This window comes from Peromyscus maniculatus, chromosome 23 (genome assembly GCF_049852395.1).
Source record: "Peromyscus maniculatus bairdii isolate BWxNUB_F1_BW_parent chromosome 23, HU_Pman_BW_mat_3.1, whole genome shotgun sequence".
Taxonomy (NCBI): Eukaryota; Metazoa; Chordata; class Mammalia; order Rodentia; family Cricetidae; genus Peromyscus; species Peromyscus maniculatus.
Window position 1 is genome coordinate 1,302,374 of NC_134874.1, and position 22,902 is coordinate 1,325,275.

The following is a 22,902-nucleotide window of genomic DNA, read 5'->3' on the forward strand; positions in this document are numbered from 1 at the left end:
AAATCCTTGCTCATGTTTTTAAACAAAGACACACTCCGAAGGAAGACAAGGCTGAGCGAGGGGGTAGCAAAGAGCTGCGCATGCACGTTGACAGACACGGAAGAGTGATTGTAGGGGCGTGGTGGAGAAAGCCCTCTGCAAGGAGGTGTTTTTATACAGAGAATGAGTGAGGTCCAGAATGAGCTAGACTTGGGTTCAAATTCCAACACTGCTCTTCACTCCTTGCCCATCCATGGAACCGCAGTCTGGAAACCTGATGGCAGGAAGGTTTCAGGTTATTTACTGATAGGATGCCTCTTCCTTCTCTTCTGCATTTAAAAAATTAATTTCAGCTTTCGATTTTTGGGCCATGCTAATGAACCTGTAACTGAAAATATTTATAGTAACTGTTTTCTCTCATTTAAAAAGTCAAGTCTCAGGAATCTGACCTGAAAAAAAAATACATATTTCTGAGTTATAGGTTTGTTTAAATGAATAAATAAGAGGGTGATAAAGCTACACAGATATAGTTATGCACTTAATTAACCTGCCTTTATTGAGAAGATTACAGCTATTTCTGGAGCATCTGGGCCATGGACAACATGGCTGGCTGTGTGTCTATAGCCTGTGAAACTCTTCAGGGGACCTAGAAGATAATATTAAAACAGTTGGAACTGAACCTTGGAGCTCTTACTGGGACACTGAGTGGCACCTGAGTTGACCTAAGCCCTAACAGGAAGTGATAAAGTCTGGAAGCAGATGTTCCAGAGGCTGCAGTCTGGTGGATTGATGTGGACACTGTCAGTTCATAGCAACATTCAATGCAGCTTTAGACGGACTCATGTGCAGCCTCTTCAGCTCTGGAGACATGCAGAGGCATATCAGCCCCCATACTAGGTTTTCCCCAAGAGCAGTGGTTCTGAGCTGGTGGGACCTCAGAGGCGGCAGCTTCATCTTGACCCTACAGCCACTGTGCTCCTGATGGGTGGGGAGGTTTCATGCTATTCAGGGTATCCCAGGTAGCTGGGGCAGCACCCAGCTCTTCCAGAACAAGAGTTCTTCCTTGGCCACCTTCCTTAACTGTCCCTTTCCCTGGGGTGTGGCTAGCATGTGGTGGGTGGGTCTTTCTACACAGACCATTTGGGTGGATGTAGTTGGCTGTGGGGTCCTCACCTCTGTGAGTGAAACCAGAGATCAGAGGAAGATGGGTGAGCTCAGAGCTGAAGAGTCGGGGAGGTGCCCCAGAGGAGAAAGGGACCTTCCTGAGAACATGAGGGGATCGTGCATGTTAGAGCTGGCAGTGACTGCAGAGACCCTGGACCTCAGCTCGGATGAGGGATTTGAACCACAGATCTGGCTCACAGCTGGTGGGTCAGGACTCCAGGCATGTGAGTTCCCCCTCCTTCAGAGGGAGCCATCTAACTCAAGTTTTATACTTTAAAAGCGTTTGTTTATCACTCATGATTCTGACAGCCATGACAGCCAGCCCCACCTACACCGCTCACTCAAGGAGAGAGTGTGGTGGGGCGTCTGGTCTGTTTCACAGGCCTGTCTGCCTCCCGAGGCCTCCCTGAGCTGTGGATGGGCCTCAGAAATGGGCACTAGGAGTAGCCGCTTGCCACTCACAAGCAGGCTTTGTTTTCTATTACCCCACGCTCCATGCCGTGGTACTCACGTTTCCTTCTGCATCCCACCTTCCACACACCCCTCCAACCAAGCCCGTGAGCTGCTTGGAGGCCCATTTCCCATCCTATCTCATCCCCATACCCAGCCCCAGCCTGTGGGGCCCATGTGTCCCTTAGGACAAGGTATAGTTCACAAAAGGCCACTATTAACCAGATTGGTTTGGTAGCATCTTGATACTCAGTACCCTTTTTAATCCCTTCAAATCTATCTTATTTCTCCCCAAAACTCAGGAAGAGGCAGCATCCTGTTCCTGGCTGGTAACACAGGAGACCGAGAAGTCTCATGATTCACATTTCTGTGTGGCCATGAGTTCTGTATTTTGGGAACTGATGGCCATTGTTATCTTCCATGTATTTGAACTGTCCTTTATTCTTTGCCCGTACCTTTGAGTTCAGTTCAGCAGTATTGATTTCCTTCTAATGGAATACGAGCCCCATCAGATCTTTAATGCATACTGAGTTGTGTGCCGTTTGGAGAGGCAACGCCGCCTAGTGACGAATGACTCAAGATGCCGTGGCAGTGGACACAGGACCTCACATTCTGCCTGGGGGTTACCTGCAGTCAAATTGTTTGGCTTCAGTAAGGAACAGGATTTTCCCAAATTATTACAGCCAAAGCGTCACTGACCACGTCTAAACAGCAGCTCCTCAGCTCCTTCAGCTCCAGCTATCCCTGCAGGAGGAGGCACAGGCTTTGGCAGAACAGGCATCTTTTAATTATTATTATTATTATTATTATTATTAATTTTTTAAAATTTATTTTACATATCAACCACAGTTTCCCTCCCTCCTCTCATCCCCTTCCATCCCCCCACCTTCTTTCTACCCCACCCCCATCCACTCCTCAGAAAGGGTAAGGCCTCCCATGGGAGTCAACAAAGCATGGCATACCAAGTTGAGGCAGGACCAAGCTCCTCCCCTCTGTATCAAGGCTGAGCAAAGCATCCCACCATAGGGAATCGGTTCCAAAAAGCCAGCTCATGCATCACGGACAGATCTTGGTCCCACTGCTCGGGGCCACAAACAGGCCAGGTTACACGACCATCACTCACATGCAGAGGGCTTAGGCTGGTCCCATGCAGGCTCCCTAGCTGTTGGTCTAGAGTCCGTGAGCAGAGCAGGTATCTTGACCGTGACTCAATACTGGGGACGTGGGACAATCAGGCCCCTCTTCTAGTGCTCTTGCTTATTAGCTACTCAGCTCCCCTTTTAAACTTTTAAACATTTGCTTGGCATTGTTGTTGTTTAATTTATGGCAGTGAGAAATCTGTTGGAACATTTGAAGGATTTTGGAACTCTCTCCCTAGAGTCTAGCAGCATACCTCTTTGCATTATTAAACATTCATAAAAAATGAGTTCTAACAACTTTTGACGGTGTCTTGAGATCATAATGATTTTTGTGTGAGACATTTGTTTACTTCTGACTAGCTCGCTGATGTTACAGTCTATTCCACAGAATGAATTAATCTCATCAGAACCCGTTGAAGGAGAGCTGCCGCTTTAAAATACACGCACAGAGTAGAACTCACTAGCTCAGCAGTTAAGAGCATATGCTGCTCTTACAAAGACCTGAGTTAGTGTGTGCGCTCTCAGTGTGTGGATACGTAACGTGCGGATACATAAGGTGTGGTCAGAGAACAGTTGGTAGGGATTGCTTCTCTCCCTTATGCTATGTGGTTCCTGGGGACTGAGCTCAGGTCTTCAGGCATGGCAGCAAGCACATTACCCACTGGGCCACCTTGCAAGCCTCAGAAACTTTCAGTCATTATCTTGTGAATGAGTGTAATGCTAGAAATGTGACTGCCACACAAAGCAAGATGTGGCTCACACCATACCTGGAAGCAGCTGGTCCCTTTTCCCAGAAAGACAAGATCTTAGGAAAAGCTTGCTCTGGTCAGGGAATGGACAGTCTGGCAAGACAATGAATCTTTGGGACACTGCCTCATTGAGGCTGCTCCGTCCCCACAGAACTACACAAAGACACACGGTCGCCAGGCGTGGGGAACTGGAGCTAGACCCCAGGAAGAAACCAGAAGAGAGGAGCAGAGGACAAGAGCACAGTTCTCAGAAGATTGGAAGGAGAATGTTTCCCAAGTGCTGGAAGAAATGGACCACGTAGCCTGGAATCCTGTGTCCAGCTGGAATGAAAAGCAAGCAGCAGACCCATCCCAAAACAGCAGCAAGAAGGCACATTATACAGAAGGGAGGTGAGGGGGAGAATTCTGAAGCATCAAGAAGGGAGGAAGAGTATGGTCAGAGCAGAAATACAGGCAAATTCAACAGGCCTTCCTACATGCATCTTGACTAACAGGAGCACATGGCACTTCCAGAGTGTCCCCTCAGAACACAGGCAGTCACAGACATTTATCAGGGTGGCAAACGTCCCAGGCCATACAACAAATTCAAGAAAATTTGATCTGAAAGGACTGAGACCATACAGAGTATGCTGTCCAGACTCAATGGGACCAAACCGGAGAGCTGGAAAAGTATCCAAAACACTGAGAAACTAAAGAGAATTTTTACATCATCCATTGGTCAGAACATCTGGAGGGAAAGGAAGAATACATTGTACAAGGTATCAGAGTGTGTGGGACTCAACTGAAGCGGCATTAACAGGGTGATTCATAGCACTATGACAGAAAAAGACTCAAATCCATCATCTGGTGCCCCCACCCCGAACCAGCAAAGCAAACAACTGCCCAGGAGAAAGGACATTATAAAGTAAAAGCAGAAGTCAGTGAACCAAAGCCCACGAGCAATAGGAAAACAGAAAACAGTAGTCAATAAAAATAAAAGCTGGTTCTTTGAAAAGATCGATACAGTTCACAAATCTGCAGTGAGCACAAGTTATGAACATTGAGAATGAAGCAGAGGGCATCACTGTTGACCTGCAGACATTTAGAAGGAAGTAAGGGACGATGCTGCACACAGACATTTGATAACTGAAATAATGTGGACCAGTTCTTAGAAATGCAGTAATCTGAGTAGTGATAAACCCAGTAAGAAAACCAAGTTTATAGTTAAATCTTCCCTAAAAGAAATCTCGGTCAGGGCTTGATAGTTCCACAGGATAAATGTACTGAATGCTTAAAGAGTCCCCACAAGTGGTTCAGTCTCTCTTAGAAAACTAAAGGAGAAATTCCCAACTTCTTTATATAGCCCATGTCATCTTCCCTTAACAGGCAAAGGCTTTATACATACCAAATGTACTTATTATATAGTATTTTATATATACATGTGTAAAACCTATGAGTGTAAATTCTTTTTAAAATTTACTATAGTGCGTAGGCATGATGGCTGTGGGTGGGTGGCCACAGCCAAATCTGTGCAGCTCACAGAGGAGAGAAGACAACTCTGTGGGGTTGGGTGCTCTTCCATTTATGTGGTTCCAAAGATCAGACTCCAGTCTTACGGGCAGGTTCCTTTACCTACTGAGCCATCTTGCTGGCTAGATTCTGAATAGCCTGTTAGTGACTAGGCTTCAACTACATGCTGAAAGGATTATATACCACGAGAGCGAGCAAGCGAGCAGAGGCAGCTGCAACATCAGGAAAGCAAACAGTGAAAGATACTTTGTTAATAAGCAAGTGATGTGTCTGAGGGTCCAGGACACCAAAACTAGACTCAGACAACCTGGCAATACTACCAGCAGCTGGAGTCCTCACATGCCGACAAGATTCGGCCCGCACAGGAGGCACAGCAGTCCCCTCACAGGTGTCTATCCTAGGAAAACTAAAAGGTCCCCATACTGTCTTTGCAGCTCCTTATGAAACCAAGTATTTCAAAGTAAAAAGAAAGGGTAAGGCCATGGTTGGCAAAGATCAGTGCAGAATTGAAAACAGGGTCTTCCAGCTTTTATCCAAAGCTTAGTTGCTGTATTGACACATCAAGGAACTTCACTTTGCCTTTGCCACCTCAGAAATGCCTAACCTAGATGCCAGAGCTGTGAGGTCTCCTGAGCAGGTCCTGTATTTCACTGTAGTTGTTTACTGAAGGGCTGGACATGCCCCTGCCCTTGAATCCAGTTGGCCTGTGACGGACTTCCCAAGAGTGTCAGAGTTATGGTAAAAAGTTCAAGGGTCCTGGAGTTGCCAGGCTGAAGACCATGATAATTTAAGGGCAAGTTAGGGTGATTAAAATGTGTCGGCTGATTAAAATGTGCAGTGTTGTGAAACTACAGGCCTAACACTGCATGCTGTCTCCAGGCCACTCCCAGGGATGTGCATCTCTGGCCACTACCACACTGGCCTCTCAGGTCACATCGTGCACATTCCCGCGTCTCTGTGGATGGTGAGAGCTGAGCATTTTGCCTTTTCCCTGGAGTGTAAACTCTTGGAAACTATGGTCACCTAAAGGTTACAACACCAACAATCTATCTCTTAGCATTTGGGGCATAAAAGACAAGAAATCAAACTTTCTGAGTCTTTTGAGTGAAGGATGTGGCTTCTTCCAACCTTAGGTATTAGCCCAGGGACAGAAGAGAAGAGAGAAGCTCCGGGCACTGTGCTAAAGCCTTCCTCTGCAGGCCAACCCTTGGTAGTAGGTTTCTGAATGATGAAGTCAAGGCTTAGAAAGGGTCTACTATACCCACAGTCAGTACTCGGTAGCTCTCCATGTTTCATAAAATTTACCAGAAAACTAATCTCAGGTAAAATATTTTCCTGGGAAAAGTTTTTACGTTTTGAAACACCCAAGCTTGTAAACATAATTACTAGATAAACCTTTCTTACAAGGTATGAAGTAGGAGCTCTCTGCCCACAACCAGCACCAAGTGCAGAGCTACACACAGTGGACTTGAGTGGATCTGACTGACACTCGGATTCTGAGTTCACAGATTCAGTCAACCTTGAAATGAAAACAAGTAGGAGCCGGGTGATGGTGGTGGCGGCGGCGGCGGCGGCGGCGGCGGCGGCGGCGGCGCACGCCTTTAGTCCCAGCACTCGGGAGGCAGAGGCAGGCGGATCTCTGTGAGTTCTAGGCCAGCCTGGTCTACAGAACGAGATCCAGGAGAGGCACCAGAACTACACAGAGAAACCCTGTCTTGAAAAACAAACAAACAAACAAAAAAAAAAAAAAAGGAAGAAAGAAACCCTAAATAGGCAGTGATATTTCTGCATCCACCATTCTCTCCATGTGTACCCCCAGAAACTCATCATGCCTGACTTAGAGATGGATTGGTATGTAAAGCTGGATGCTTGTGCTCAGGCAAAATTCAACCATCCCTCTGATAGTGCTCGAAGGGTGGAGATGACCATGGTTGTTGCTGAGAAATGCTGTCAGCATTATCAAGATAAAACTAAGAAGTTTCTGAAGCATCAAGGAGGTAGTGAGCTTCTGCTTCTCCAAAGCCATAGACACAGCCTGAGGCTCCTTGGGCATGATCATGTGTCTTCTGCTCTTCCTGGGGTGCAAATAAAGGCAGATGCATCTAAATTCAGGGAAAGGGAAGCTCAGATATCAGTAGGCTGGGTGTTGAATTTATGTAAGCATGGGGTTCTCAGCCAGGATCTCTGGTCAAACCTGGCCCTTTGCACATCCCAAAGCCACTCGAGGGAATACTCAGAGAGCTGTTCCTCCATGCAAAACATTTCCATTTAGTCCTGGTCCCCACACCATGTCCTGGGTCTCGTCCCCCAAGAGCTTGTTAGAGATTTGGCCTCTCAGAAAGCCCCACCTCAGGCACAGTCAGCCTTGATGTGCTAACAAGGTCCCCCGAGATCCTCACAGACATTAAGCTAAAAGGAACCTCAGTCTGCATCCTTCACAGGCATCACTGCCATCACTGGGACCAGCATAGCCTGGCCACTGGAGGAAGTGCTAATATCTCCATGTGCAGGAATCATCTTCATGGAAGTGAGGGGGATGATGTTGACAGCAGCCACTGCTGTGCCTGTGCCCCCAATGGGAACCACATTCACCTCATCTTTCCACTGCTTTACAGGGGTCTTGAGAGCCTCACTTTACAAACAAGAAAAATAAAGCTTGAGATTCAACAGCTTTCCTGGGATGATACAGCCAGGAAATGCTAGAGCTGGGAGAACTCTCTGCCCATTGGGTTGCTGTGCTTTCAAAGCACCGGAGACCATGCTGGAATGAGAACAGAATGCAGAGAAGACTCTTAGCCTTCACTGTATTTTGGAATTGCCTGGTGCATGCTTGGATCATCAATACCAACCTACAGATTCTGATTTTGTGGGGTTGGTGAGATGGCTCAGTGGATAAAGGAGCTTGCCATGCAGCCTTGGAACCCATACAATAAATAAGTAAATGTAAGAAATATTTAACTGTTCCCCAGTGATTCTGCTCTGTACCCCAGGTCAACAGTGTCTGGCTTTGACTCTGTCACCATTTGATCCTGTTGATGTCCCTGTGAATGCTGAGGGATCTTTGCCTATAGCATCTGCTGCACTGGTGCATGCAACAGTCACAATACAGGGAGAGACTTGGGTCTCACATCTGCCTGCATGCACATCTGGCTGTCAAGGCAGATGGACACTGCTTTGTAATCTCTGTGGCTACCATCCGTCTACCCTCTTCACACACAGCTCAGTCCTCGTCATTAAGAAACACTTACCCTGGTTCCTTCACAGGTCTGTGCAGAGCCCTCATCCTCTTCTCCATGACTGGAACAGGTAACACAATGCCATCCTGCTCCAGCATCACTTGGTGACAGAAGTTGGCTCTGAGTTGTCCCCTTAGCTGCCAGGCTGAGCAGATTGAGGTTTCCTGGGATCAAGCAGTCTGCCAGAATGGCAGGACGACTGAAGTAATCCCCAACAACCCATTTCTTTACTATACTTTTGAGTAGGCAAAGGAACAAGCCCGAGAGAGCCAAACCCTGGGAATTCAAATGAGTGTCACAAAGGCTGGCACAGGCTCTGATGTGGGCCAGTCGCAGGGCTGGAGGAGAGGGAGGGTGTGGCCTCTTCCCAGTTCACATACTGAGAGAAACAATGAGCAGATGAGCCTTGTAGGTCACTTACATTTGTTAGTGATTGAAATTTTAAAGGTAAAAAGGAGTGAAAATGATATTTTATTAGCTAGGTATATAAAAATAGTATTCTAACATGTAATCAACATGACAGTTAATGCTATTTTACATTCTTAGTATCATACTGAATCTCTGAAATCCAGTGTCTATTTCTACTGTACCCTTAGTGAGCCATTGAGAGCAGGGGATGTCAGCTCAGGCACCGTGGGACCCTGTCAGTTCCCTGTAGTCAGCCCCTGAAAAGTTACACTTGTGACATTGGTCCGTCAGAATGGTAGGTCCTGTGACTGTTTTCTTGAGGAGATGCTACCTGCTGCTTGGAGGACACACTGGCTCTTCACTGGCTCCCCATGGCACATGCAGCTTGGCACTGTCATCAGAGTTGGAGGCTACCCTGCACCAGCGCAGGCCACAGTCAGCCACTGCGCCGCTTCTCCTCACTCTCCAGGCTGCCCTGCACCAGCGCAGGCCGTTTCATGCTGGTTTGTGCTTTGTGGATGTTGAGTCTTTCAGTAACAATGCACACAGCCACTTTGCTGCTTTCTAATTTCCACCTCCTGGATCCTCTCAGGATTGTACATGGGGACATGCAGCACAAAGCCCTCAGTGGAGTAGTTTTTTCCCCACTTAATTTATGCAAATGCCTTGTAAGAGAAAACCCACTCTTTGTCTCTTCCCCCAGCCTCTTGTAATGAGCTGTGCAACAATATTTTTTTTTTGTTTAATGGATGAGGCATTTCTGAATTAGTGACTAACATATTTTTATACTGAATAAATTTCATTAATGATTTTTTTAAATCACTGCTAAGCCAGTTGATGTGTCTTATTAATGACTGGTGATAATCCTCTCTCAAAAGCAGTCCTGTAAAATCGACTGCAGATAAGAGGCCCATCATCAAAGAAATACGTATCTCCTGATGCAAGCCTGCTCCAGATCCAGCTGTATGTTCCCTGTTACCAAAGCACAAGGTGGAAAAGCATTCTTTATTCCTTTTTTCTTTGACTCAGAAAAACCTTGGGCAGCTTTGGTGTTATGAGTGAGCACCCACAGCTGGGGGGTGGCGGGCACCATTCCTGCACCTGCCACCCAGGGCTGCCACTGTGCCCTCTCCAGGTTGGGGGCAGCAGCCTTGAGCTCACTCTTCCTCCTGGTGGGCACTACGGTAATACAGTGAGTGTTCACCGATAAAACATTAAAGGTTGCTTAGCAGTTTGCGGCAGAGCTAACGGAGCCTAATGAACCCAGGTGTTCTCACTCTCGAGGCCTGGCAGAGCCTGGCTCCGAGGCCGTGCACCGGCAAACAGGTCCATAGTAACAGTAACCAGCTGTCTGTCGGGCTTGAGCTGAGTCACCGCCTTCTTTGTACTTCACTTTCTCCATCTGGAAAATGAATGATTAATGACCGTGTGTCCCTGCAAGTGGTGACGTAGAGATAGAGAAAGTGAGGTACGAGGCGATCTGTGTAACAGCCCGGCACCATAACTGCCGCTTCGCTACCTCCAGGGCGTGCAGTGTTCAGCGGTTCCAACCCTGGTGATGTAGAGAGCTGCTGACGCTGTGGGTTCTCCTGGAAAGGTCTGGTGGGTGGGGCCAAGTAGCTTATAATTCATTCTTTCAGTATTGGGGACTTCAGGGCTTTTCCCCAAGAGTCACCGATCTGTCTCATTTATTCCCGCCCCAAGGGCAGAGTGACAGCTTGACCCCTGAAGCCTGGCTCAGGGGAATGCTCCAGGGATGGTTCTCACCTTTCTGTGGCTGAGTCCCAGCACAGAGTAAGGCCTCCGTCCTTGGAGCTGTTCACATGGATGTCACTGCTCCCTGGGAACTGAGCTATGGCTACTTTATTCTGTCACATGAGCCACAGCCGTGAGACAGGGATGTGGCTCTCGCCTGAGCACCTGGAGAATAGAGCCAAACCCCCCTGGGCCCGGGAGCAGTGCCCTGTGTTGAAGGACAAATGGGGAAAAACTAAAATAAGTCAACACTCCACTAACCCAGCACAATCCCTAACCACACTCTGAACATTTGTCCTTACACCACAGATGAGTGTAGTGCTCACTCCTTATCAGGGAGGCTTCCCTTTGCAGTAGATGGAAACCACTACTAGATGCATTACAGGAAACCACAGCCAATCAAAATGCAGAGTGATGGAGCCCAGTCCCAGTGGATACATCTGCAAAACAACCCTGCACCGAAGGCTCGGGGAGCAGAGCCAGAGGACCAGGGAGTTTGCTGTGAGGTCGTGTCTCCCGGTCACAGCCGAAGCTACACTCATAAGTCTCACCAACATGGCTGCCCAAGCATGAGCTGAACCAGGACAACAGACATCTCAGAGTAGAAGGGGAAAGAGCATGTGGCTGCTGCCCTGCACAAAGAACTGTAGTCAGCTGAGGAATGCTGAGAGAGAGACAGTTCCCCCCGGAAGAGCACACCAATTTGTTTTCCAATACCAAATATTCAGTCCTGAAACTACTTACAAGTAACATTATCCAGGCTGAGCAGCTCATATTTAGGAATATGTATGTGTTCACACACATGCATGGGATAACAGTCAATGAAAAAAAGAGGCCATGAATTTGGAGGAGGGCAGAGGGGGGCTGTGGGAGGACTTGTAGGGAAGAAAGGGAAAGGGGGAATGATATAATCTCAAAATAATTTTAAAAACATAGAATAGAGGTGGAAATTCTAGAAGGAAAAGGTAAATTTTGTGTGGGTGGCCAAGATGGGTCATGGGAAGAAAGGTGAGAAACACGTAAGAGCGAAGGCTGCAGTGAAGACAGAATGGGCAGAGCTGATGCAGGGGACTGCTGGATAGAGACACAGAAGACAGATGAAAAGGGTGAGCAAGGATGGCTGAGGCGGAGTGGACCTCTTCTCTACCCGTGCCCTCATGCTGGGTGGCTGTGCGCTGGGGACTTGCGCCACCAAGGCACGTCTGGTCCTGCATCAGCTGCCCTGGAACAAGGTGGCTGTCCCTCCTCACCCTTCACCCCTTCAAATGGACCCTCTTGTCCTGCTTGTTATGACCGTGTGGCTCCATCCCAGCCCTCCTGGGATGAATAGCTCAGTTATGGTTATGTGGTGAAAGATGAAATACTAGCAGAGCTACTGAGCCAAAATAAATTTTATTCCAAAAAACGTATCTGTGCACAGCTCTGTCTGCTGCCACTTCCATTATGCAGAAACCCAAGGAACAACTCTTGCATGTTTTACACCCACATTGAACAGCCTTGGCCTGACAAGGCACAGATAGCTATCATCAGATTGTCTTTATGTTCCTCAAAGAACCTGGCTGCATTTTAAATTCAACACATAGAACATGATTTCAAATAAATAAATAAATAAAACAATCCACACCAAAGTAAAACAAACAAACAACAAAAATCCAAACAGGCCCAGGCTATCAGGAACTAGATGTCGACAGTGATCATCTCAGTCACCAACATGGACTGTCCGAGATCTAGGGAGACGGCTCCTTCAGTAAGGGCCTGCTGAGAAAGCATGAGGACCTGAGTTTGGATCCCAGCACCCATGTGAAGATCAGGTGTGGCTGCATGTGTCTGTAATCCCAGTACTTAGGGGTGGGCGGTCAGACAGGAGGGTCCCGTAGCTCCTTGCACCTCTGGCCTCTGTGCACATATGTACACACATGTGCTTCCTGCACACACACAAACATACACCACATACATATGTAACCTCTCTTTTAGATAGATAGATAGATAGATAGATAGATAGATAGATAGATAGATAGATAGATAGATAGATAGTTAGGCAGGCAGACAGACAGACAGACAGACAGTCGACAGGCTCTCTGCCTCTGTCTCCCAAGCGTTGGGTTTACAGACATGCACCAGGAAATCTCTCAGCTGTGAACAGATGATCTGGTCCTCGTGTACGACAGCTTCAATAAAGGTGTGCTTTCTTTTGTTCCCACCTGCTCACTCGGACCATGTACTCTAGGGTGCTTGTGATGCTCCACATACTGTAACATTCAAATCGGTAGAAGGGAACTGCTTCTGTTGCATTGTGTCAGAGGCAAAAGCCTTTCCAAGACCCCAGAAGACTTCTGTTTTTGTTTTGCTGGTGACAGTAGTGCCATTTAACAAGCCTTGGCTGTAAGGGGGACTGGGAAACGGATGCTTAGCTCCTTAGCATCACTGGCAAAGGCAGATAGGAAGAGGGTGGAAGTAAAACTGTGTGTTAGAGGCTTGGGATATGACTCAAGGGTCTAGTGTGAATGAGGCCTTGTGTCCTATGCTGCTGATGACAATGACTGATGATGGTGATAGTGGTGATGATGTTGATGATGATGGTGGTGGTGATGTTGATGATGATGGTCATGGTGATGATGATAGTGGTAGTGGTGGTAATGATGAAGAGAATAAGTGTTGGCTAAAAAGCCTTTGCTATCTACCACAAGGTTTAAAAAGTAATACTTTTGTAATTGTAAACACACTATTATGTTTGAGTCTACTATACTGTCTCAATAAATATGATAAACAGAGTGAAAGAAAGCCATGGCAGCTGAGAGGGGGGTTGAGATGAATGGCCTCGGTGCTGTCCATGGCTGCTGTCTCAGTCAGACAGATTGGCTGGCACCTTGACTTCCATGCACAGACTGTAGTTCTCTAGACCAGGCAGGACAGACTGGCAGACAGAGGAATCTATCCCCTCCCAATACACTAGGCTGTGACATGTTGAGACCCAGCAAATGTTTGGAACAGTCCAGTGTCAGCATGAGCGCTGAGTTTTCAACCCAAACGTGCGTTCTTGAGGAAACAGCAGCTTTGCAATGGGCACGAGAGAGCCCATCTAGGGCCTCCCCGTCCCGGTAAACCCCTCAGTCAAACAACAAAGGGGAGACTGACAGTTCAGTCCCCTTGAGTCCTTTCCATGTTTTTGATGTTGCCCTGACGAGAAGCCCGTGTACTAATAGAGCAAATGAGCAGAATGCAGGGGTCACTTGTTTTGATAGCATTACGACAGACTGGCTAGAGCTCCACTCACTCAGAGTTTGAATTTTCAATCCAATTTGAATCTTAAAAAGAAGCTTTTCAGATCCGACGGCTTCAGGAAAGCAGATTCCATAATTCGCTCTCAGCCTTGCTAGGAAACTCATTCATCTTGGCAATTGAATTACAAAGTCATTTTGAAATAGTGTCCTCTTGGTCTGTCCTTCCATTCCTCTTTCCTGTCCATTCCCAGGTCCCCCTGGTCTGGGCAGACCCTGCCATCCTCATCTGGTCTCTGCTAAAGGGACAATGCTGCTTCTCCCCAGACAGTATGACTGGATTCCACAGCTGCTACTGCCACAGACTGAGAGCGCACAGTGACCAGGGCAAAGTGGGGGGGCAGTGGGGCAAGCCTAGAATCTATCACTTCATGGCTGTGGCCTCTGTGAGTGGTTTCAGTGGTGGCCAGCCATGCTCCCTTTGTCCTACAGTGAAATGAGACATTGAGGGGGCCAAGGTCTTGGGAAATGGATAGCACTCTAAAACTTAGATGTGATCCAAGTCCAAAATTCAGCAGGTATTTGTAGAATATTGGGTGGCAGAGTTTTTGAAGTGATGTATTATGCAGAGTCATGGGGCTAATGCTGAGAAGAGCCTCACTCTACAGTTGAGGCTGGCATGGAGCTTGTATTGACCCTCCTAGCTCTGCCTCCCAGGTGCCAGGGTTATAAGCTCCACTCCTTTCCTTTCCCAACAGCAAATTTTGATCAACACCTTTCCCATCAGGCCTGAGGGCGTGCGACAACATTCCCGCCACTGAAGCTTGTTTATCTGGGTCAGGTGCAGACTTCCATGGTCTCACTGGGCCAAGGGTGGGGATTAGAGCATCCAGAGGCACAGGTGCCCAAAAGCTTCTTGGGAACACTCTTACTGGATGTCTCTCCTTCCCCACAAACTTTGTTGGATATAGTGTAAATTGCTAGGCTTGGGCAGCTTATCTTGGTGGCCCATCCATCAGGCTGTGTTGGTTCTGGTACCGTGACGAAGCTTAGTGGCCAGCAGGGTGGTCATGCAGCCCTCAGGTAGCTCATTGGTCCCAGCCAGCTGTGGCCCATCTTCCTGCAGCTGAACCATGGAAGGAAGTGTCAGTGAGGTGGCAGAAGGAGACTCTGGGATGCTGTGTTCTAGCTCCTGATGCTCCTGACCTCAAGGGAATTCAGCTCTTCTCCCCACTGGCAACCCAAGTCCCTTGACTGTGCTCCACTTTTCCTAGATAGGGAAGAGCATACCTGGATGAAGAAAAGAGTCAGATTGGGTGGGGTAAGGGGGAGGGAGAGCGGGGGAGGGGCTGTCACTAGAAATGTCCACTACAGCAAGGGAAGAAAGGCATGTGGTGCAGAAAAGATGCACAGGACAGACTGGAAAGGCATGCGGGGTGCCTGCAGGCAGGCACAGCCCCGGAGCACCAGCAGGGACGTCTGGCCTGGAGGTGGTAAATGGCACTCTAAGTGGCTCACTCTTTGCAGGTCTGAAAGAGCTCAGAGAGGTAGACTGGTCCAGCCACTGAGGCTCAGCCGTCAGAGGAGCTACCTCACAGTGTATTCCATCCTAAGCCATGAGACCAACTTCCTGCACTGCTCTGAGGCATCCACCTTTTTTACTGTCTTTTACTGTGATCCCAAATGGCACCCAAGCATGCTTCGCCTTCTCCAACAGTGACTAACAGTGGGCTTGCCTCCCATCAGATGCCCTCCCAGCGTCCGGCCCAGGCTGTTGGGGATGACAGGACCTCAATCCTCCTACTTCATCATCATTGTGGAGCATTTGTTCCCAGCTGCCGCCCCCTTGTCAAAGCTTTAATTACTATTTCTCCTACTTCATAATACAATTAATCTTTCCCTCTAGCCAAGATTTACAACCACAGAGGCCCAGGGGATTTTTTGAGCAATTCACCTGCAGCCTGGGTCTCTGATTACCCAAAGGGAAGTAGGAAGTTGGGCTGTGTACAAAGCCCATGGAATATATATGGGCTTTAGGGTGGCTTCTTGTCACTAAACAGTGACAAGACAGCCCTAGACATAGGGACAGTGTCAGGAGGGGACCATGGAGCACGGTGATCTATTTTCTTAAGCTTCTGTAAAAAGGTGCTTCCAACAGAGTGTGCTTGTGGGAAGGCAGTGGGGGTGTGCGGGGTTTCCCCACCTGACTGCTGACAGTCCAGGGCCAGCTGACTCCATCACTGGGGGCTTGTGGTAAGGACAGAATGCCACAGCATCGGGAGTACCTGCTGGGGCAAGGCTGCTCACCTCTCGGTGGTATCCCGCACAGACAGGAAGGGTCCAGGACAAGGTGTCTGCTCCACAGACCTGTCTCCAGTGCCCTCCTCCTCCAGGTGTGAACTTGGTGGTATGTCTCCAGTGTCCTCCTCCTCCAGGTGTGAACTTGGTGGTGTGTTAGTCCACTGCTGAGAATAGCACACTCGTGGTCCAGTCTCACGCAGCAGCAGCAGCACAAGCTGCGACCCAGCCCCTCTGCACATGGGCCTCGGGTTGAGGCATTTCTGAATCAGGCACAGGCAGCCCCTGAAAAAGCCTGCCTCCCCGTAAGATACCTGCAGCTGATAAAGTCACATGGTGAGTGAATTTTGGAGTCATCCCCCATTTGAAAATGTACTTTGCTGTCCAACTTTGGCGAAAATAATGGAGACTTATCTACAGACACATGGCTAGTTCTAACACTCTGTTCTTGTGCCTTTGATTTTAGCTATCTGTTTACTGGGCCTGTCCCCAAGCTTTGAGATAGTTTCAAAACCTTGTAGAACAAATGCATGTGAAAACCTGAAAGGAAGATCCAGGAATCTCAAGTTGATAGGAAGGGTCTCTGGATCAGAAAGAGCAAGTGCAACACACCATGCCCCCCCCCCCCGACTGTGTGCAGGTCACGACCATGAGCTAACACAGGACACAGTACTGTTACCCCGATCTGCACACGATGTCCTTGCACTTCAGGTAGGGATGAGACCTGGTAACTAGGGGGTCCAGTGACCAGTTGATGACTTCCTCTACTGAATCAGGCCTTGGCTACACGGAAGTCTCCTGATCCAAAGGGGGCTGCACAGGGCACACAGTGCCAATTTGTCTGCCTAGCTTTATTATGTAGCTGTTAGGAGAATAGTGTAACAACCCTGCATGCTGATAGCCTGATTTTCCTCATCTTGTTTCCTCTATTTGCATAAATACCCCATGACCCCCCAACTCCTAGGATAAGTGAAAACACAGCTGGGACTCGGAGCTGCTTCACCTGTAAATAGTTGCATGTGCATCCCACTGAGAACCTTCCCAGCCTGGCTGCTCTGCCGTGGAACGCTTTCCCGGGAAGGGAGGCACATGGGCCTGTACAGCCAATGGGACAGGGGTCCATGAATTCTGCTGGTAACTCCCTCTCCCTGAGACTTGCACACAGCACCCACAAAGCCTGGAGTGGGGAGGTGTCTTTTCTGTTTCCCAGACCCCAGGTTTCCTACGAGGACAGCTGGGCCCTCTGCTTGAAAGCAGAGGAAAGAGCAGGTTGGCTCCAACAGCCCAGTGTGGGCACGAATAACAAGCAATAAGAAGTGGGGCCCACTGTGTGCGTAAGAACCCAGGCGCTGCTTCCAGAGAGCTCCGACGGGAAGCTGCCAGAATGCGCTGCTCCACTGTCATGGGTAACATTTTAGTGGAAATGTTTTCTGCCTGGTCTGTCCTAGTCACGCCATCTGGGCCTCCGGAGTGTGTTGAGCATGTCATCATGGTCCTCACCTCAAATTCTGAGGTAGATGTTATTATTCCCACACAGGAAATCCATAGGTGGAGACCCAACATGGCCACGTATACATTTATAACCCATGTCCTCTCCCCACATACCTGGTGAGGATTCAGCTTTGTGAGGCTCTTCTGCCCCACTAATCTTCATTTAATTCCCTCCCTGCAGCCCATTGTCACCTAGGGCACCCCACTGACAGGCCCTCTGTAAGTCTTCATCTGAGTGACACCCTGGAAAGGGCAGGGGGAGCAGCAGATTACCCCTCAGCGTGTGCAGTCATTCGCTGGCAGCTCCTGGGCTGCTTTTATGTTGTTTCAACAAAGAGAACAGCTGCCAGGAGAGCGCACGGTCCCCACAGAATGCCCCAGACTGCAGCAGCCAGCCGGAACCTGCCATGGGGGACACAGCAGAGGGAGAGGCTAGCTCAGCGTGGCCAGCCTCTCTGCCCTTGTCTGTGTGTGGAAGCTGTAATTTTGAAAGCCCTCCTCTGGTTCTTTGTGGGCCTGTGGAAGATAAGGAGGCAGCAGCGGCTGGCTGGAGACCAGATGGGTTTGCCATGACCAGCAGGCAGCTTCCTTCACAAATCATTGCAGCCCTGGGCAGCCATTATCATCCCAACTGCTCCCTGCTCACTACCCAGACCCTTAGGCCAGAGCAAGAGAAAGAGGCTCCCCTTCTGGTGCCTTGTTCATTGGCCAAGCTAGCTTAGGTGTTATTCACAAAGCATGATACATATGTGTTGCTAATTATGTTCCTTTCTTTGTTTGTCTGTTTTTGAGACAGTCTTATGTTGTCCAGGCTGGCCTTGAACTCACAACCCTTAACTATGCCTCTTGGGTACTGGGATTCCAGGAGTGTGCCACTATGGCTAGTTCTCATTCTGCATCTCTAAGATGATTATAATCTGACTTAATTATTTCTTAAAAAGAAGGGGGAAAATACTTTTGTTTTTAAAACATAAACAAGAAAGTAGAGGCTCAGATACATTATATGTCTGTCTGTCTCCTGGACCCTCATCTGAATGGGTGTGCTCATAAAACGGGGCTTTTGATTTCGTCTAAACTTGTGTGCATTTTCTATAACAGGATGCTTTCCTGATGTGTGGCCAGGTTCCTGGAGAATGGGGTACAACCAGCCGTGTAGGAGGGCAGGGGTAGCAACAAGTCCTAGTCTTTGGTGGATGGAGAAAGCTACATGAAGTCACACTGCCCTCGGCAGCCTTCTCTGAAGGCCTTTCTCTCTTTCTTCCCCATGTGTCCCAACCAGCGAGCGATCATATGGACTTCTAAACAGTCGCCGCAGTAGAATCCAAAGGCTGTGCAGGAGTTGCTGAGTGCAGAGGTGGCCCTGGGAGGAGGGGGAGAGCAGGGCCAGGCAGGGCTTCACTCACACACAGTGATGCCTGGCTGGGCAGATCATTTGTAGAAAGAAGGTGGTAAATGATTCATTTTGTCCAAGTATGCCTGAAACCATGAAGCCTGAAGGCAGCTTAGGAGGACAGGCTAAAAGTGGGTCTCTAACTGCAGTGTCTCCAAGTTCCCACTATTAAAGGGCCCACCACGTCGAATGGGCATTTCTTCCTGGGAAGCTTGGTGTCTCCAACCCTGCCAGGGTCTGAAAGCTGTGCCCCTTCCAGAGAGCAAGCTGGTGACATCTCCTGCTCCATGACTGGACACAACCCCAGAAATGTCACTTGTCTTATGGGATCAGAGCTCGGACTCCTCCATGCACACACAGACGCTTTGTCTGTCCAGCACAGGACTGCAGAAAAGAGCCCCACCCACCTGCATGTCACCATGCTTTTACGGTCGTTGTCCTCATTTACGCCCAACAGTTGGTTGTTCAGGTTCAGGGCAACCGCATCTGTAATGGGGGCTAAAGTTTTTATTTGCTAATTTAGTGTACGTAAAATGGTTCTACAGGATTGGTTTGTTTTTGTATTTCTCTGATTATTAAAGGACGTTAGTGCCCCCTTCCTCTCTGGTTCTTTCGGTTGTCTGTTGACATTTACTATTCTTTGCCTGCCCTAGTAAATTGGGATCTTGATATTTTTCTTTTTAAGCTAAACTGAATTTTACAACAATTTTTTCACAGCAGCTGTTACAATTTTTTGTATATGTCTCACATATTTTCTAGTATGTTCTGTTTGCCCTTTAATTTTGCGTGTTTATTTGTAAAATATTCTCATTTTTGTCATCAAATCTGTTAGGTTTTCCTGGTGGTTTGAAACATGGGAAGCCACCCCCTCTTCAGTATTGATGAGTGTTCAGCCTCCCTTTAGTCGGTCTCAAGCCTTTGACTCAGGATTGCATTCACCTTAGATTGAGCTGTAAATCACACCTTCTCTTACTTTCTGTTCTCTTCCCCTTTATTCCAGGGATCATCCACCAGATGAAAGGCGATTACGACACGGCCCTGAAGCTCCACAAGACCCACCTGAGCATCGCCCAAGAGCTGAGCGACTATGCAGCCCAAGGCCGCGCCTATGGGAATATGGGCAACGCCTACAATGCCCTGGGCATGTACGACCAGGCTGTCAAGTACCACCGTCAGGAGCTGCAGATCTCCATGGAGGTGAACGACCGAGCCTCTCAGGCTTCAACTCATGGAAACCTGGCTGTTGCCTACCAGGCCCTGGGAGCCCACGACCGGGCCCTGCAACATTACCAGAACCACTTGAACATTGCCCGGGAGCTTCGAGACATCCAGAGTGAGGCCCGGGCACTCAGCAACCTGGGGAATTTCCACTGCTCGAGAGGAGAGTATGTCCAGGCTGCACCCTACTATGAGCAGTACCTCCGCCTTGCTCCTGACCTCCAGGACATGGAGGGAGAAGGAAAGGTCTGCCACAACCTCGGCTATGCCCACTACTGCCTTGGCAACTACCAGGAGGCTGTGAAGTACTATGAGCAGGACCTGGCCCTGGCCAAAGACCTTCATGACAAACTGAGCCAAGCAAAAGCCTATTGCAACCTGGGCCTGGCCTTCAAGGCTCTGCTGAACTTTGCTAAAGCCGAGGAGTGTCAGAAATACCTTCTGTCCCTAGCCCAGTCCCTGGATAATTCCCAGGCTAAGTTCCGAGCCCTAGGGAACCTGGGAGATATATTTGTCTGTAAAAAGGATGTAAACGGTGCAATAAAGTTCTACGAGCAGCAGTTGGGCTTAGCTCACCACGTGAAAGACAGAAGGCTGGAGGCCAGTGCCTATGCAGCCCTGGGTACCGCGTACCGGATGGTCCAGAAGTATGACAAGGCCTTGGGTTATCACACACAGGAGCTGGAGGTCTATCAGGAACTGAGCGACTTACCAGGGGAGTGCCGGTCTCACGGGCACCTGGCAGCTGTCTACATGGCCCTTGGAAAATACACAATGGCGTTCAAGTGTTACCAGGAACAGCTGGAGCTGGGGCGGAAGCTGAAAGAGCCAAGTCTGGAAGCCCAGGTGTACGGCAACATGGGCATCACGAAGATGAACATGAATGTGATGGAGGATGCCATTGGCTACTTTGAACAGCAGCTGGCCATGCTCCAGCAGCTCAGCGGGAATGAGTCTGTGCTGGACAGGGGTCGGGCTTACGGCAACCTGGGGGACTGCTACGAGGCCCTGGGGGACTATGAGGAAGCCATCAAGTACTATGAGCAGTATCTGTCTGTTGCCCAGAGTCTGAACCGCATGCAAGACCAAGCCAAGGCCTACCGGGGTCTTGGAAATGGACACAGGTAACACGGACAGGGAATGGGGCTAGATACTGGGCAGCGGCCAGCTGAAGGGCAGGTTGTTCCCACACCTCTCATTTGGCTTTTCAACAATTCGTTGAGTTAAGTGGGTGATAATATTGCTGTCACGTATGAAAAAACACCAAAGCCCAGAGAGGGTGGGTTAGTACCTGAGGTTACTCAGCCTCCAAAGACCAGTTGAGAGTCAAACCCAGGGCCCAGACAGCACATTTATTACACAGTGATCAAGATGCAAGAGTTTGTATGGATGGGAAGATGGATGGACCTGCTTAGCTGGCCTTTGTGAGTGCCTCCACATTTTATGACTGTATTTATTAGTACAGCATCGGTAGCCGCCAGTTACTCAGCCCTGGTAACAGAGGGACAGGAAACTGGTCCAGGGCATCAAGCCTCACCCATGCTGGGCACTTGCATAGCTGTCCTAACAGTATCCCAATGCTGTACTAAACACATGTCCATCTTCTGTGGAACGGGAAACTGAGGCTCAGTCAGTGAAATCCACATGCCCAGACAACTGGCTCTGTCTGCCACCAGAAGTCACTCTCTTCCTGCTCTTGATCATATTGTCTCTGAGCAGCACAAAAAAGGCTCTGTTGGCCAAGAGAGGCTTCCCTCCAAGAGGGGAAACCCAAGACGGTGCCTGTGTGTACAGACAGGGCCTCCTTGAGGCGTGGGGATCAGGGCTCCTGGAGTGGAGGAAGAGGTCAGACTAATCGTCACCCATGGACTGCTCCAAAAAAGTCAGGCTGAGCGATTTACAGCTCCTGTAAAGTGATTTCAAAAGCACCCTTCTAAGCAGTAGTGGAGGCTGGGAGGCCCGAGTCCCAGACCTTGCTATCATCGTGCCTATTAATATATTTTATGTTTCCTTGGGGGTGCACATCCCACTGAATTGCAGGCTCTTGGGAAGGTCACTAAGGGATGACTTTTGAATTGCTTTCCAGATTATGAAATTCCTCTGCATCTCACTCTAAGGGCACATGATAGATTTTAGCTAGAGAAGGAGTTAAGAGCTTCTGTAGTAAGTGACAGTGACGAATGCTTTTCATTTTCTCGGGGGCTTTAGCATGTCTGCACCTGCACAGAATGATCTCATTGCTTCTCTGTCTGCATCCCCACAGGGCTACAGGGAGCTTGCAGCAGGCCCTCGTGTGCTTTGAGAAGAGGCTTGTGGTGGCCCATGAGCTCGGGGAGGCCTCCAATAAAGCTCAGGCCTATGGAGAGCTGGGAAGTCTCCACAGCCAATTAGGGAATTATGAACAAGCCATTTCCTGCCTTGAACGCCAGCTGAACATTGCCAGAGACATGAAGGACCGAGCCTTGGAGAGCGATGCGGCCTGCGGCCTGGGGGGTGTCTACCAGCAGATGGGGGAGTATGACACGGCCCTGCAGTATCACCAGCTTGATCTGCAGATTGCAGAGGAGACCGACAACCCCACGTGCCAGGGCCGAGCCTATGGGAACCTGGGTCTGACCTACGAGTCCCTGGGCACGTTTGAGAGGGCTGTGGTCTACCAAGAACAGCACCTGAGCATTGCGGCACAGATGAACGACCTGGTGGCCAAGACAGTGTCCTATAGCAGCCTGGGAAGGACACATCACGCCTTGCAGAACTATTCCCAGGCAGTCATGTACCTACAGGAAGGTAGGCAAAAGGCTCTACCAGGGGAGACTCAGTCACCTCTACGGAGTGAGGGTCTCACAGGCCATGCCATCCCCACCCGGTGTCCCTTGATAGTTTCAGGGTGTCTCCTTG

The 22,902-nt window shown here is 49.0% G+C and overlaps 1 protein-coding gene across 4 annotated transcripts in view; it reads left to right on the forward strand.

Moving 5' to 3' along the window:
- The window catches only part of Ttc28 (tetratricopeptide repeat domain 28), a 425,155-nt gene that overhangs the window by 335,854 nt on the left and 66,399 nt on the right, over window positions 1-22,902 (forward strand). For all 4 annotated transcript variants that reach the window (XM_076559941.1, XM_076559942.1, XM_076559943.1 and 1 more), the window contains 2 exons: window positions 19,787-21,128; window positions 22,268-22,791. In XM_076559941.1, the coding sequence (XP_076416056.1) occupies window positions 19,787-21,128; window positions 22,268-22,791 (1,866 nt within the window). The remainder of the gene's footprint in view (window positions 1-19,786; window positions 21,129-22,267; window positions 22,792-22,902) is intronic.